The sequence below is a fragment of the Crocodylus porosus genome, unplaced genomic scaffold (genome assembly GCF_001723895.1).
Source record: "Crocodylus porosus isolate Cpor-Errol unplaced genomic scaffold, CroPor_comp1, whole genome shotgun sequence".
Lineage (NCBI taxonomy): Eukaryota > Metazoa > Chordata > Crocodylia > Crocodylidae > Crocodylus > Crocodylus porosus.
The window spans coordinates 18167741-18182274 of record NW_017728931.1 but is presented as its reverse complement, the minus strand read 5'-3'; the positions used below and the strand labels follow the sequence as shown (position 1 = coordinate 18182274).

Sequence of the window (14534 nt, the reverse complement as noted above, 5' to 3'; positions counted from 1 at the left end):
GCTGATAGTAAGCATAAGCAGAATATTTGTTATTCACCAGTCCCAAAGGGTAACTACCCGGATCTAAGTAGCTATTCCCTGACAAACAGAACTTCTGCCTGGTCTCAGTATCAGTCCCTCATCAAATACTTCCATCCTCAGTGTTAAGGCCACATTCCCTCCAAGACCTTCACTGGATGTCCCCATCCACCCTTCTTTCCTCATTTCAACTCTAAGTATGGGCCAGTGCTCTACCCTCATATGAGATTTCTTTTTCTCTGATATATGCACTCCATGAGTGACTTCATGTCCCTGCCCGCTCAGAGGGTACCCTGGTCATCTTATTCTTCGTCCTCCTTGTATTCTCATTTCTGCCTGATCTCCCCATAAGACCCTTCCCAATTAATAGGTTTAGTGACAATTCCTGTAAACTTCCTCAAAAAAAAAAAATCACTCTCTTCCTACTGAGATAACAAAAAAAGTAAAGAATCTTTTCTCCTCACAAGCCACTGACTGTGGGGAAGATTCTCTTGGGAAAGGAAGAAAGACTGAAAATGTAATAAAGTATCAATCCTCCATCAACAGATTATATCACTTCTTGTATTTCTATGCCTCTGCTGGATGAAGAAGGTTCATATTTAGATAACAATCATTTTAGAAGTTGAGGCGTTAGAATTTTATGTTAGAAATTCATGTGGATGAATTCTCAATGCCAAGCATATAAACTTGAATTTTACCCCATCCTCAGGTCTTATACTTCTGTAATTCTGGCTGGATCATTGTGTACCCTCTTAAATGTATTTTTTCAGTACTGATACACCAAAACTTTATAGTACAAAGCCAGTATTTTTTTCAGGAAGATATTGCCAAAGATGGTGAAGGTAAAGATCTGTTGTTTGTTGGATGAGGGCTAATTTTTCTTGTGCCTGTATTACTGTTTTTATACGTTTTATAACAACGGCATTTTTTTCCTAGAATGGAAATGAAAATGTTTTCTTTTCAGGACCAGGTAATTATTCTGTCACAGTAAGTATTTAATACATATTTTTTTAAGTACCTCAATTTCACTGACTTCATCCAGCGATCCCCACAGGAGATCAATTCTCAAGTCTTGGACCTTGCATTCAAGAAGCCTATTATGTCTCTCTAATCTTTTCTGTTCCAGAGAGGCTTCAATAGCTGTAGCTTCCCTTTGTAATTTCCCTGCTTCCCTACAAGTACAAAAATACATGAAACCGGTAAACAATGACAGTATCATCACAGCCTGTAGAACTGTATCATTGTATAACTGGTAGTGATCAAGTAAGGACAAACAAATAAGGGATTTTACCACTGTAGTCTACACTATCCATTCAAGAGGAGCACTTGGTGCTAATGTTCTGAAGTCGCAGCTACTGTTGGGAGATAGGACACTGGACTGGGGACCTGATCAAAGAAATAGCAATTTTCTTGCTTCTAAAGGCTCCCAAAAAGCACAAGCACAAGAAGTTCAGGCATTTAAAGTCAAGACCTCTTTTTGTATTAACCAAACTAATCCCTGTTAGTAAGCACAATTAGTAATTACTTATTAAGAGCTAGTAATATCTTCCTGGCTTCCTCAATTTCACTTTGTGTTTTTGTAACCTCAGATTTTTGGGTCATTAATCTATCCTTAAGGTGCCGCTGTTCTTCCATTACTTCATTCAACATTAGTAGACATTTTTCTTCATCCTGCATAAGAAACAAAAATATTTTTGTATCTTTATATTGACTTTTATCAAGAAAATCTAATTTGCCCCTATTAGCTACTACACAGAAAGAAGAAGTCAAAATGAAAGAATGTTCCATTGTATTACAGTACATTACAGCCCATTATACCTGAAAGGTACTGAGAACAAAACATACTGTGTAAAACCTGCACAGCCAGTCCTATGCATTGTAAGTACTGGGATGTTGTACAACTAGGGGCATAGCTACCTTTGAAATGACACTAACTGTACACTATATGGATTACTGTTTGTCTCTTCAATAATACCTCACCATCCTTTTCTCAGCTCACATGGGAAGCTCTCCTGTACAAACTGTCCCATTTACTCAGGCTTGTCCAGGACAAGCAGAGTTCCCACTGGAATGCCTATTATGAACTCTAAAAAGGAAACACTGTTACAAGGTTGCAACAGTAATAGGTAAGTCACTACATTTATCTTCAAATTCAGTTGCAGTGAATACATGCTTAAATAAGAAAAAACAGTTGTGTTTCAGTGTCTTGTTGAATCTAGAGCTGAAGAGTTTCATACCTTCAAACAGCTTTTCTATATATTATAATAATATATTATATATAACTATATTTATTATACAATAGAAAGATGAAAAAAATACACAGGTACATGAAATCATTCTCAGTATGGAACAAGTTTATATGATATGAGGGATCCTGGTTTTCTCCGATAAAAATTACAAATTCTCTGATAAAACCCCCAAAATCCATGATTAAAATGAAATGCCACTATCAACTGACAGGTATCAATTGAACACAATGTTTTATTGATGTATTTACAATTTTAAAGCAATTTGGAAGCCTACCAGTGTCTCAATCACTACTCTAATTTTATAAAAGCCTAAATCTGTCTGTCTGTCTGTAAAACTTTATTTGGCTGGAAACAGCCAATCAGAGTGCTCCAAGAGTGAGGGAGCACCTCCATGATTCTGAAACTGTGACAAGGCAGACAGAGGGTGGGGGAGCGAAGGCCAGCAGTGATGGCCCCGACTCCCCCACCCCGCTCCCTGCAAGAAGCAGAGCAGCAGCATGGGGCATTAGGTGACAGCACTCCATCCCAGCCCCCTCGCCTCCCACCATTCTTGATGAGCAATTGGCTAGTAATAAAATAAATTCTAAATACCTATAAATTTTGGCATTTGATTTTGGGTTTTTAAAGTAGTGTTAACTATACACAAATGTTTAACTTTTCTATTACTCCATGTGATCCTTTTTTTTCCTAAGGAGTTAAAGCTCCAGAGGATTTTAAGGATAAATTCTAAGGAAAACCAACTACAACTCTTTGTACGTTCTGTACATCTGGTCAACTTCAAAAGCCATTTCATATAAAAATATTACATAACCAAGATATAAACCATTCTTTATGTTGAGTTACGCTTAAATTATTTTAAGTTGACTAGTTAATATTTGTAAAGTGCTTTGAACATAAGAAGAACCATAATAATGTTCAATATTAATTACTTATAAAACTTTCAAAAGACCTTCATTGGTCTTATCTCTACATAGCTGGATTTCTCTAGTTTTGAGGAGTTCAAATATCTTATACTGTTATATTAACATACTTACAATGTTAAAATAAGAGTATGCATCATTTTTAATATTTATGGTTCAGTACTGAATATTTAGAAGGAATGACAAATAGAATCAACCATTTCATTTAAAATTGTGATTCTCTATATTACTTCCTCCTCCTCTACCCTAAAACACAAGATTGTTCTAGGTTATAATTACCTTCTTCAGGTTGACAATCTCAGCCTCATCTTTATGAACTGCCTCTTTCAATGCACTGATTTTGTTAAACTGTTTTTGAAGCTGACCACGACTAAATTCAAGCTGAATGTTCAATCGTGCCTTCTGGTTTTCGAATTCCAGTCTAGACAAATAACATGACATTATGATTTGGGACAACACTGGAAAGAAAAGAGAAATCCACTAATCCAGGGTACAATATCCAAAGTTGACAAATGCCATGTGACTAGAATATTTTGCCCATCAGAAAAGTAGAGTTTATGACTTAGTACAAGGTGCATTAAGGCATTAACCTGAGCTGATTTATATATAAATTCTTCTTTCATTGTTCTGTCACCAGATTTATTAAACCCATCCTCACCTCCCATGTTCCATTTCTCTGAGATGAAAGCTAAGAACAATACACCAGTGTCTAATGACTCTGACTCCTCTTTCAGAAAGAAGCCCGTCTTTTCTTAAATAAATTTGTGAATCCATTTCCCACTATTTGTCTGAAAATCTCCATTTTTTTCACACAGAACTATCTCACCTAACATTCAGTTTTCATTTTAGAAGTATAAACTTTATTTAAATGTTCACTTTTCACATCTGTGTAAGAATCATTTCTCAGTGTAGTTTTAAGAACACTATTTTTCCTTGTTGCTACATATAGGTGCTATTGTAATATTATCAGCACCACTGTATTACAAGCTTATTCTCATCATTCAGTTTGTCGCGGAATTCCATGATGGACAGACACATTACAATTGTGTTGGCAGTTTAGACAGAGAGAGTCCTGACACATCTCCCAGCAATAAGCATGCAATCATTTTGTTGTATTTCTTCAATAAAATATGATAGAGAAAATGGAGATAACATGACATTTTGCAGTCCCTTAAGCCTTTTTGAGGTCTCTTCTGATAACTGATTACCCATTTACTTGTGCGATAACACCTATCTCTATTAGTTTATACTTTAGTTATACTACCACCTTTTCCTATCGATTTCCTCCTGCTGTTTCACATGCTCTTGCTCATACACACGTATATTTTCTACCCCAATCTCTTCACAGAACTCCTGGAATATACTATCTTCAACCTTTAAACAAACAAATAATTAAACTGTTTTGCAGCTCATGAAAACAAAATATTATTTTAGAAATTGTATTTGATACTACAGTCTAGCTCTTTCAAGGATTTTTAATAAGCAACATGTTTTAAGTTGCCAGGAAAAATTTACTTGCATTAAAGAGTTTCAAAGTGGTTATCCCATCCAAAAAATCAAACAGTGGATGAAACCTCCATAGGATAAATGAGGAGAGGAATCTCTATTTTACCCATTTTTGCCAGGGAATGAGCAGGGTCATTCCAGTGATTACTCCTGCCAGTAGACTGAAATATTAACCATGTCTCTCAGCTGTGGCTCTCACTCTATGTGGTAAAAAGATAAGGCTGGCCAGCATGCACAGTTCCTTGAACATCCTAGTCCTTTCCTGCTACTAAGCTCCTCTGTAGATTAAAGCTCTGTGTCACCGGTCCCCTGCAAGAAATCCAGAAGTGTTGTTGTCTCTGCAATGGACCTTTGCTGAGAGGGACCACCACCAGTCTCCTCCATACCAATAAAAAAAACCCCAATGCGTCTCCTAATGAAAAATGGATAATGACTGGAGCAGCAACACAAATATATGTCCTAAAATGAATAATCAGACTGTAAATTAGAAGAATGACAGTTTAACAGGGAAATTGATACATATTAATACAGAGCTATTTTGGATCTAGCAGAAGACTAAGTTTGAAAAGACATCCAAAATTACCAGATCTAGATTTCTGTAAGAAAACTTGGTGAGATCTGACAAAAAAGGAGTTAATAAGTTCAAATGTCAAACATATTGTCATTTATAAATATATTAATACCCAGGTTTATTTAAAAGCATTCAATCAATTATACTGTTCTTTGGAAATTAATTCCCAATGTGTAGTTTCTGTTGCTGCAAAAGCAAGAAGTACTTTATTTACACAGGAAATTGCAAAATGTGCTTTTGAGTATACTTCAGCTTTCAAACTCTGTACAATTAGTTCATAAGAATCATAATTGGCTTCACTGGTAGAGACAAATTTTAAAAAACTTCTAAGCATATATGAATTAATTTCTATTCATCCATAAAATACTTCATGAATGACAGGGAGGTTGGTGGGGAGAGAGGCCTGCGTCCCTCCCCGCCAGGGCTGGGGCCAAGGCCAGGGCTGTTCCCTGCCTCCTCCTGCTGGGGCCAGGGCCAGGCCCTCTCCCCGCCTCCCCCCCACTGCTTTGGACTGGGGCGGGGGCCTGGGCCATTCCCTGCCTCCCCCACTGGTGCTTCAGGCCAGGTCAGGGCCGTTCCCCCCCTTCCCCTGCACTGCTTCAGGCTGGGGCTGGGGCATTCCCCCCCCCCACCACTGCCGCTTTGGGCCAGAGCCAGGGCCTGCAACCGCGGTGGCATTCATGGTGGCAGTGGGGCACAGCCATCAGTAAGCCCTGCTCCTCTCCCTCCTGGCTGTTGTTGTGGGGAGGGGTGGTGCTGGCCCCTGGCTCCAAGGAGCAGATCTAGCGCTGTTGGCCTTGCCCCCTGCCCGCTCCATCACCTCTGTTATGGCAGCAGTCCAGTCCCCATAGTCCCCCTCTGCCTCATGTATAATCAGTAAACTAATTATAGTTTATCATTATTATAGCTTACTATAATTACTGACAAGGAGTAGGGGAGGAGGGCGAGGCCAGCTCTGCTCTGCTCCACTGTCATGGTGGCACTACATTGTCTGTCTCTGTAGGGCACTCTGATTGGTTGCTGAGACAGCCAATCAGAGGGCGAATAAAGCATTACAGACCGATAGACAGGCAGACCTACTTAGGCTCTTAAAATATTAGAATACTTATCTAAAGGCATAAGAATCTTTTTCATATTTGAAAGCAATTTAGAGTTTCTAAATCCAAAAATCTTAAAAACCCTCTAATAGGTGGCCAGACCCTTAGGAAAAGGACCTTTTTACCTAGGTTTCAAGATCTAAGTTAATAAACAGCAACTGAGCAAGAACTATAGTTTAAGAATGAAGGGCAAAAATTCCACACTGGACCCTGATTTTATATTCTATTGAGTGTGTAAAATACCCAAAAGCTTACTAAATAAGGTAAAATGTAAATATGTTCCTAAAAGGTGCTACTCTATGTACTATTCATTTGCATATTTTTATTCCCTATCTAAACTACATCTTGTCTAAAATTAGTCTGGTCTATCATCAAACGCTAAATGTACTCAAGGTAACTTTGCAACCTCTACCCTACCTTTTTCAATACATCTTTCTTGAGTGTTCTAAAATGGTTCACACCTTGTGACATTCTCTCACCTGATCATTTCCTTTGCCTGTTTTTCTCTGAACTATGATCAAGCAAATACATATACAGATCTATACTTTCTATCTAGGGATGCACCGATAAAGATTTTGGGGGCTGATACCAATAGCTGATATTTAAGGAGGCATATCATCCAATACTGATCCGATATCTGGTACACTTGCCATCAGGTGGTAAGTCCAGTGTGGTGGAAGGGGAGGGAGAAGGAAAAGGGTATGGGGGGGGGGCAGATCAATGCCCCCGTGGTGAGAGAGGGGCAGGTGCTACCTAGCCTGGGCAGTGGAGGCAGTGTGGGATGGGGATGCAGCTCATGGGGTGGAGGTAGCTCCTGCCACTGCTTGTATCCTGGGAGAATTTCGTCACAGCTCCAGTCCCAGCCCCATGCTGCCACCCGCTGCAGCCCCGGCTTTTTCCGGTGCTTGGGTGGAGGCGAGGCGTTCAGCTGGGGCTATGTCAGGCGGCTGTGTGGGGCTGAGAGTGGAGCTGCAGCAAAATCTGGAGTGGCTGCAGCCTCCTCCCAGCACCACCGGGGCCCACTCTGAGCCCAGACCCAGGTGAGAAGAGCCCCACGCAGTGCCGGCTCCACCCCGCAGCTGCTACCCACCCCACCCTGCACAGACTTGGGGGCATACATACCCCCGCAAGTGCAAGCAGTAGAGGGAGTCCGCCCCACCCCATGAGCCGTGGCTGTCCCATGCCCCTACCTCCCTGCTCCTACTCTTTCCCTCATCGAGGGGGGTTGATCTGCCCTCCCCCCATGCTCCTTCCCTTCTGACTTCACCAGCTGTAGGCAAGTCTCCATGGCTACGCACAGCACAGGCATTTATCAGCCAAATTATTAGCCCCATAGGGCTGATATCCGACATAGGCAATATTCTTCACATTGATACTGGACCAATGTATCAATGTGTGAACGTGCCAGTCGCCTGCCTGGCGACACGGTCCCAGTATCCCCTCTTCCGGTCACCAGCCTCTCCTCCCTCCTTCTCGCTGTCTCTGCGCCCGCCGCACTCGCCTGCCACGACTTTGTTGTTATTCCCAGTTCAGTTGGATCTTCCTGTGCGGCGTGTGCAAGAGTGTCCAAAAATGAGACTGGTGATCCGCGGGGATTCCTGAGGGCTCCTCCTCCCCTACACCCTCGCCCAGTCCTCCGGGATGAGCGTCCTTACCGCTCCCCTTAAGCAAAGTATCAGTCCCCCTTTTCACCAGGGGTGTTGCGGGGTACGACCCCGCTGCTTCCGTCCTCCGTCTATGGGGGTCCCGCAGTTTCCCCTGGGTCGTATGGCGCGGCCACCACTTGGGGTCTATCGGCTACAGCTGGCCCCAGGCTAGCATTACGCCCTCTGCCCACTGGGTATTGCAGTCCCCGGGCGCCTGACTCACCGCTGGCTCCCCGTGTTCTCACCGGCCATCCCTGCTCACTGCGCCAGAACGTCCGGGTTCCATGTCGGACGATGCCTACTCGCTCCTCCGAGTCCTCATCTGCAACCGCGGTCCTGGCCAACCACTCTGGCTCGGCGGATCCTTGCTGGGCGACATGGATCCGCCCCTCCTCACTCCTGCCTGCGGCCGGGGACCACACTGTACGACCTGGCTCTGCGGTTCTGCACTGGGCGGGGTGACTACGCTCCCCCACGCCCTCGCTGTCGTCTGGAATCCACGCCGGCAACTCTGGCTCGGTGGCTCCACGCTGCGTGGAGTGGATCCGCCCCTCCGTCCCCTTACCGGCGGCTGGAAAGCCTGTCAACCACTCCTGCTTTGCGGCTTTGCACTGGACGACGTGCGTCCTCCCCGCCGCCTCCTCCGCAGCTGCTGAGGACCACACTCGCAGCTCCAGCTTCACGGCTTGGGGCTGGGCAGCGGGGATCCGCCTCGCCGCTCCCTCCCCGACGGCTGGGGACCACCCTCGCAGCTCCGGTCCGGCGGCTCCTCGCTGGGCGGCGTGGATCCTCCCCTCCGCTTCCAGTCCCACTGCTTCCCGTCCCCAGACAGATGTCGCGCTCTTCTTTAAACTGCCCGCTTCATCCGGGGGCCTGGATCGGGGAAGTGATTGCTTCGCCCCCTGCGCCTGAGCCGCAGGAGCTTCCCGGAGTCCCCTAGTCCGGGTAACTCCCGGACACAATGCACCTCCTAATTCTATCCTACATTAAAAAGCTTAAGGCCAACTCGAGTTTACAACAGGCAATAACACAGAGCAAATGCAGCATGAGCAAAAATCATATGTTGCTGTCCCTGACAGCATAAAGGAAGACACATCTATAAAAAGCAGAATTTTCTGTGGCTGTGAGAAAAGTTGGAGGGTCTTGCACTTGACACTTGAAACTTCAAATATGCTTTTTTGAATGCCCACTAAATAATTTGGGACTGAAAAACTTCATTCAGTTTTTTAAGTTAAGCACAGTTAAAATGCAGATGTTTGTAAATACAACAGTAGAACTTTTTTGTTTCCACTTTAGACTCATCTCACATCTAGGGAATATAGAAAGTAGGTGCTCTTTCTGAAGAACTTGGATTTGGAACATAACTAAATTGTAGCTATACAAAACATTTTTAAAGCTGTATGAACCATAGTTATAGCCACAGGAAATGCAGGGAGCTGCCATAAGCCATCTCCAACTTCATAAATGATCATGAACATAACAGAAAGTGTTACCTCATTTATTTTCTTCTGAAACTCTTCCATTTTCGTTACTCTTTGTGCAAGTCCTTCATTTAGCATAGCACATTCTGATTTAATATTTACTAATTCACTTTCCAGTTTAGACTTTTCCTAAATATAAAGGGGGAAGATAATTATTTCCCTAAACAGTATGGATGACTTTTTACATGTACAGGGATGCACTGACACTGAAAATTTATCTTTTTCTGAGTTAAGAAATTAAAACTTTTTCTTCTGAAAACACATTATTGATTTAGTTGTCACAGTTTTAAGAGAAGAAAGTAAATGTAAGATAAGAAAGTAAATGTATCAGTAAGGCTTGATTTGCAGACATATTGGGGTTACTAAAATAGAGATAACTTTTATATAACGGTCAAGTACATTTAAAAAAAATCTGATTACACTGAAAAAGGTGCCTTGATTTAACCAAGTACCTTAACTTGTTCTCTAATTTTATTAACTGTAATAATTTAAAAGTATACATCAATAAATATAAAGTAATATGTGCTAAACATGTGATCATTATATCCTAGATGATCACAGGAAAGTAGGATCGTAGCTAAAATATGTATAAGAAATAAATGTATCATCAACACTTGAGAAAAACTAATGGTTGGTTGTTTTTATATTACCTTATAGAAATTAGCAAGGTGTTTCTTTTTAAGAATCTCTAATTCACTTTGTGAATATTTGAGCCGAGTCTGAGTTCCTTGGCACTGAGCCTGTAACTGTTTCAAATCTGTCTCCTTACGGCTGATCTTCATCAATTCCTAGAAAAGGCGGAAATAGTAGTAAAGCAAATTTAAAAAAAAGAAGTCAAGTTATCTGCAAATATATTGCTGTATTCTTAAATTCAAAGGCTTAAAAAAATCAATCTGATCTTGATTAAAGTCCCAGTCTGTGCTAAAGATATAGTTGTAATAAATCAAGGGAGTCAAACTCACCTTACATCCCAGGCAAGGTAGGGCTGCAGAAGTGGCAACAAGCAAAGCAGCTGGAAGGCAGCCGGGGCTGTATCAGCTCCTGTGCACCTTCTGCACCTGGTCACCATATCCACTGTGGTCCAGATTCTGCAGCAGGTCACTCCCCTTCTAACCTGGCCATGCTCCCCTCAATCTCCAGTGGTCTCACAGCAGCCCAGAGGATCTGACAAAATGGCTCCATGAGCTGAACCTACACTCTGGGCCATACCTTTGACACCTCTATGGTAAGTCATGTTATCTTCTGTGATGGTAGTGATTTGACCAGATCGCAACTCCCCTAGCACAGCTAGCTGTTACACAGCTAATCGACACTAATCCGAAGCATGGTTAGATTCCCCAAAATGTGTGAACTACCCAGTAAATAATAATAGAGAAGCACAGTGTGTTACTATGGGTTAGAAACAGATGAAGAGTATAAGCTGATCTTCATTTCATGGTATGATACAGAGGTTACCATGACATACTGTAGTTAGGGGCCTACCTAATTCGGGGCGGCTGCCTCCTGATTTCATGTCCTGCAGTGCAGTGCAGCAGGTCACTGATTGGCCAAGAGGCCCTGGAAGTTCCGCCCCCCACCCCTGAGGTTGAAAGGTGGCCATGGTCAATCTCTCGGGAGGGGCAGGACTTCCATGGCCCCATAGCCAATCAGAAGTGTGGGGGCCCCCTGCTGTGAACATCTTTCCCCTTCTTCCCCACTCTCCTCCCATGCTTCAGGATACCAGGGCCTTTTTGTGGTCCCCATGCTTTTTTGCAGGGATCAAGCTTTTTCACAAGGGACCTACCAAATTCACAGTTTCTTTGAACATTGTAAAACCACAGATTTGGTAGGCCCCACACTAATTATAGCATAGTCTGCAGTTTTAGTATATCCCTCCTGCCAAAATGATACTGTTCTTTGTCTAACACCTTCCCCCACCAAGTTAGCACTCATTTCTCCCGTTCTCAAAGAATAAGTAAATCAGGAATTAAATAAATTAAGTTGCTATCAGTGAAAATGCGTAGGGAGTGAAGAGTGCTGGTGACCCCCTGACAGCAAGTGCTCTTGGCTTAGGCAACAGGCGGGGGGGGGGCAGACAGAGTGCTAACGCCCTCCCCCCCACCACCATGAGAAATGCCGCTGGCACTTCTGGGCACATCACCAGCACTTTCAGCCTCAAGTCCCGCCTGGTCAGTACCACCACAGCTATCTGCAGACAGTCCCCACTCATCCTGTGTCACCATGCCCCCCCAGCCTCAGGAGGCACACATCACCTATAGTTGCTATTATAAAGCAAACCAAATTTTAATAGTTTCTCATGTCATCTTCAAGTCTAGGATTTTAAATATGTTTTGCCTTTGGTTAGACTATAATTGCCTATCAAACAGACCTACCTTTAGTTCATTAGCCAAATTATCTCTCTTTTCTTTCATTTTATTAATGTCTTTTTCATCCCAACGCCTAGCTTTAAATCTCAAATCACTTGATCCTCCAGAAATCACTCCAGATTTCAAAAATAGAGTTCCATCAAGAGCTACTGTCTGAAAATTAAAGATATTTTATTTTTCTGAATGAACAATACTATTAAGTTTGGTTATAAATTGTGTATCTGCAACATCCTAGCAACTAGTAGATCAAAAGCAAACCTTCCATGCATGACACATTTACTTGGACTAATATAGGATGTATTACAGAGGCAAATTACTGTTACTCTGTTTTGTAGTGAAGAATGTTTTAAGATAAATTAGTGTCATAAAATACTGGAAATTAATCCCACAACTAGGGATTGTAATTCTGGTTAGTCCTCACATCTTAGAAACTTATTATTTTAACCCTGGTATATAATTTTGCAATTCTGTCTAATTCTCTAAGAAACTTCTCCCTCCCACAAAACAAAGATAAATCCTCTTTGACGGTGAGTGGGGCAGGGCAATTTAGCTAAATTAAATAATATTTTGTAGAATCTTTATGGGAAAAATTATTACAATTGACATCATATGGAATTTCAGTTTCCTTGATACAAAAACATGAAATAAAATTCAGCTTCTTACTTTCAACCTGAAAGGTCCATCAAATGCTATTTGTTTTGCTTCTTTAATAGTTTCACAGACCAGGCTGTTCCCACATACAAACTGAAGCACTTTTTTCAGTGAAGCCAATGGAGTTTGAACAACATCAATCATCATTTTAGATCCTTTTAATTCCCTTAACTTTTCATTGATTGGCTTAATCTAAAAAAAGCAAACAGGCAGTCTTCAAAACTGCAAATAACATGATAGTATAGTACACGGCCTGAATGAAGCTATCAAGCAAACATCCGTATTTTCCTGAATGGTATTTTCTGTCAATACCTCTATGCCTTCTATAGCCAAAAAAAGTTTATATTGTTAATATACATTTCAGTAACTTTAGAATTCTACCCATAAGCAATCACAAGCACTCAAAAAAGCATCCCCAATCAGTACTTAAGTATGCCTTCCTGAATTGGTGCCTACAGTAGCAATTTCTACATTAAAACCTGAAAAGCAGAAATGGGAACAATAATTCAGAAACAGTTCTATTACAGCAGCTGTACTTTAAATAAACCTGGTTATTAGGTAAACAACATAATTTAGGGTACATTCACAGGCAAATTTATTATAAAGTCCCCATGGACCAAATATCATTTTTTAACAGCAGAGGTTGCAGCAAAGTCTATCTAGAGTACTTTACTTAAAGAAGCAATATTTCACTGCCAGGCTAATAGAGTTGAGGATAGCTTTGGCATCTGTGGCAGTAGTTTACTGCAGGAGGCACCAACATCCTGAATAGCAGTGGCCTAATATTCTAAGCGAGAAGAGGGAATAAGCAGTAAGGTACCTGAAGTCAGAAGCTGATGAAGTATTTTTTTAAATTTATTGAGAGGAATAATTGGATTTCCATAGCTAAGCTTAGAAGTAGCAGCTGCTCTAGAATATCCTAGGTTGGAACATTAATTGTCAATTAAGAAAACTCCCTGTGTCCTGCTGATATTATCATGGTTCATTAAATGAATGGCTTACTCCATTAAGATTATGAAAAATATTTGTGTTTGTATGAAACAAGCAAGAGTTTTATCTATTAAAACAATTTTAGAAGTATGCAATACAATACTTTGATGTACAGTCTAAATCAGTTTCCAATTTATTATTTAAAAATGTTATTACTCAATACAAGAAGGGACCATAGATTTCAAGATATGACAGGGGTTTTTTTGTATTCTATTTTTTCAGGAGTGAAACTATAAACTAGATGAAATGTCCAAGTGGGAAAGAAGAGAATGCCAACTATGGGTGGTGTAGAACAGAAGGCTGAAAATAAGGCTTTTATAGTAGGTTTCTCTGAAGTTTTCAAGTCTACCTTACATAGTTTATAAAATCAGAATTCTCTAGTAGCTTACAATTGCATAAAAAACTTATGTAAAAAATTACATAAAGGAGGCAATGAATAGAAAGGATTACATCAAATGATCTTAAATATGTCATGTAAAGAACAGAGGAGTTGGAGTTTTACAGTGATGTAAAATCTTATGAAGTATATAATAGCTCTTCTATTTTACCATATGTAACCTTATAATAGCCAACTAATGGTTTAGAAATGAACTCATAAGATAGTTTCATAGTAGGGTCGGAAGGGACCTGGTTAGATCATCAGGTCCGACACCCTGCCATGGCAGGAAAGAGTACTGGGGTCAAACAACCCCGGCAAGGTGATTGTCAAGACTTGTCTTAAAGACCCCCAGGGTAGGAGCCAGCACCACCTTGCTTGGAAGTTGGTTTCAGATCCTAGCCGCCCTGACCATGAAGTAGCGCCTCCTGATGTCTAGCCTGAATCTACCCTCTGCCAGCTTGCGAACGTTATTTCTAGTCACTCCTGGTAGCGCTTGTGGAAACAGGGACTCCCCCAATGCCTGCTGGTCCCCCCTGACTAGTTTTTAATAGGTCACTAGATCCCCCCTCAGCTTTCTCTTGTGGAGGCTGAACAGGTTCAGGTCCCATAGCCTCTCCTCATAGGGCCTGCCCTGTTGCCCACTGATCATGCGAGTGGCCC

The 14534-nt window shown here is 41.6% G+C and overlaps 1 protein-coding gene across 2 annotated transcripts in view; it reads right to left on the bottom strand.

The window, feature by feature from the left end:
* Positions 1 to 14534, bottom strand: part of SMC1B (structural maintenance of chromosomes 1B) — a 67291-nt gene that overhangs the window by 12871 nt on the left and 39886 nt on the right. The window contains exons 11-18 of one of the 2 annotated variants that reach the window (XM_019544294.1): positions 12518 to 12697; positions 11861 to 12007; positions 10139 to 10276; positions 9501 to 9617; positions 4455 to 4561; positions 3467 to 3608; positions 1544 to 1689; positions 1037 to 1190 (exon numbers count right to left, since the gene is read on the bottom strand). In XM_019544294.1, coding sequence (XP_019399839.1) covers positions 1037 to 1190; positions 1544 to 1689; positions 3467 to 3608; positions 4455 to 4561; positions 9501 to 9617; positions 10139 to 10276; positions 11861 to 12007; positions 12518 to 12697 — 1131 coding nt within the window. The remainder of the gene's footprint in view (positions 1 to 1036; positions 1191 to 1543; positions 1690 to 3466; positions 3609 to 4454; positions 4562 to 9500; positions 9618 to 10138; positions 10277 to 11860; positions 12008 to 12517; positions 12698 to 14534) is intronic. The other variant, XM_019544295.1, reaches the window with a different exon arrangement.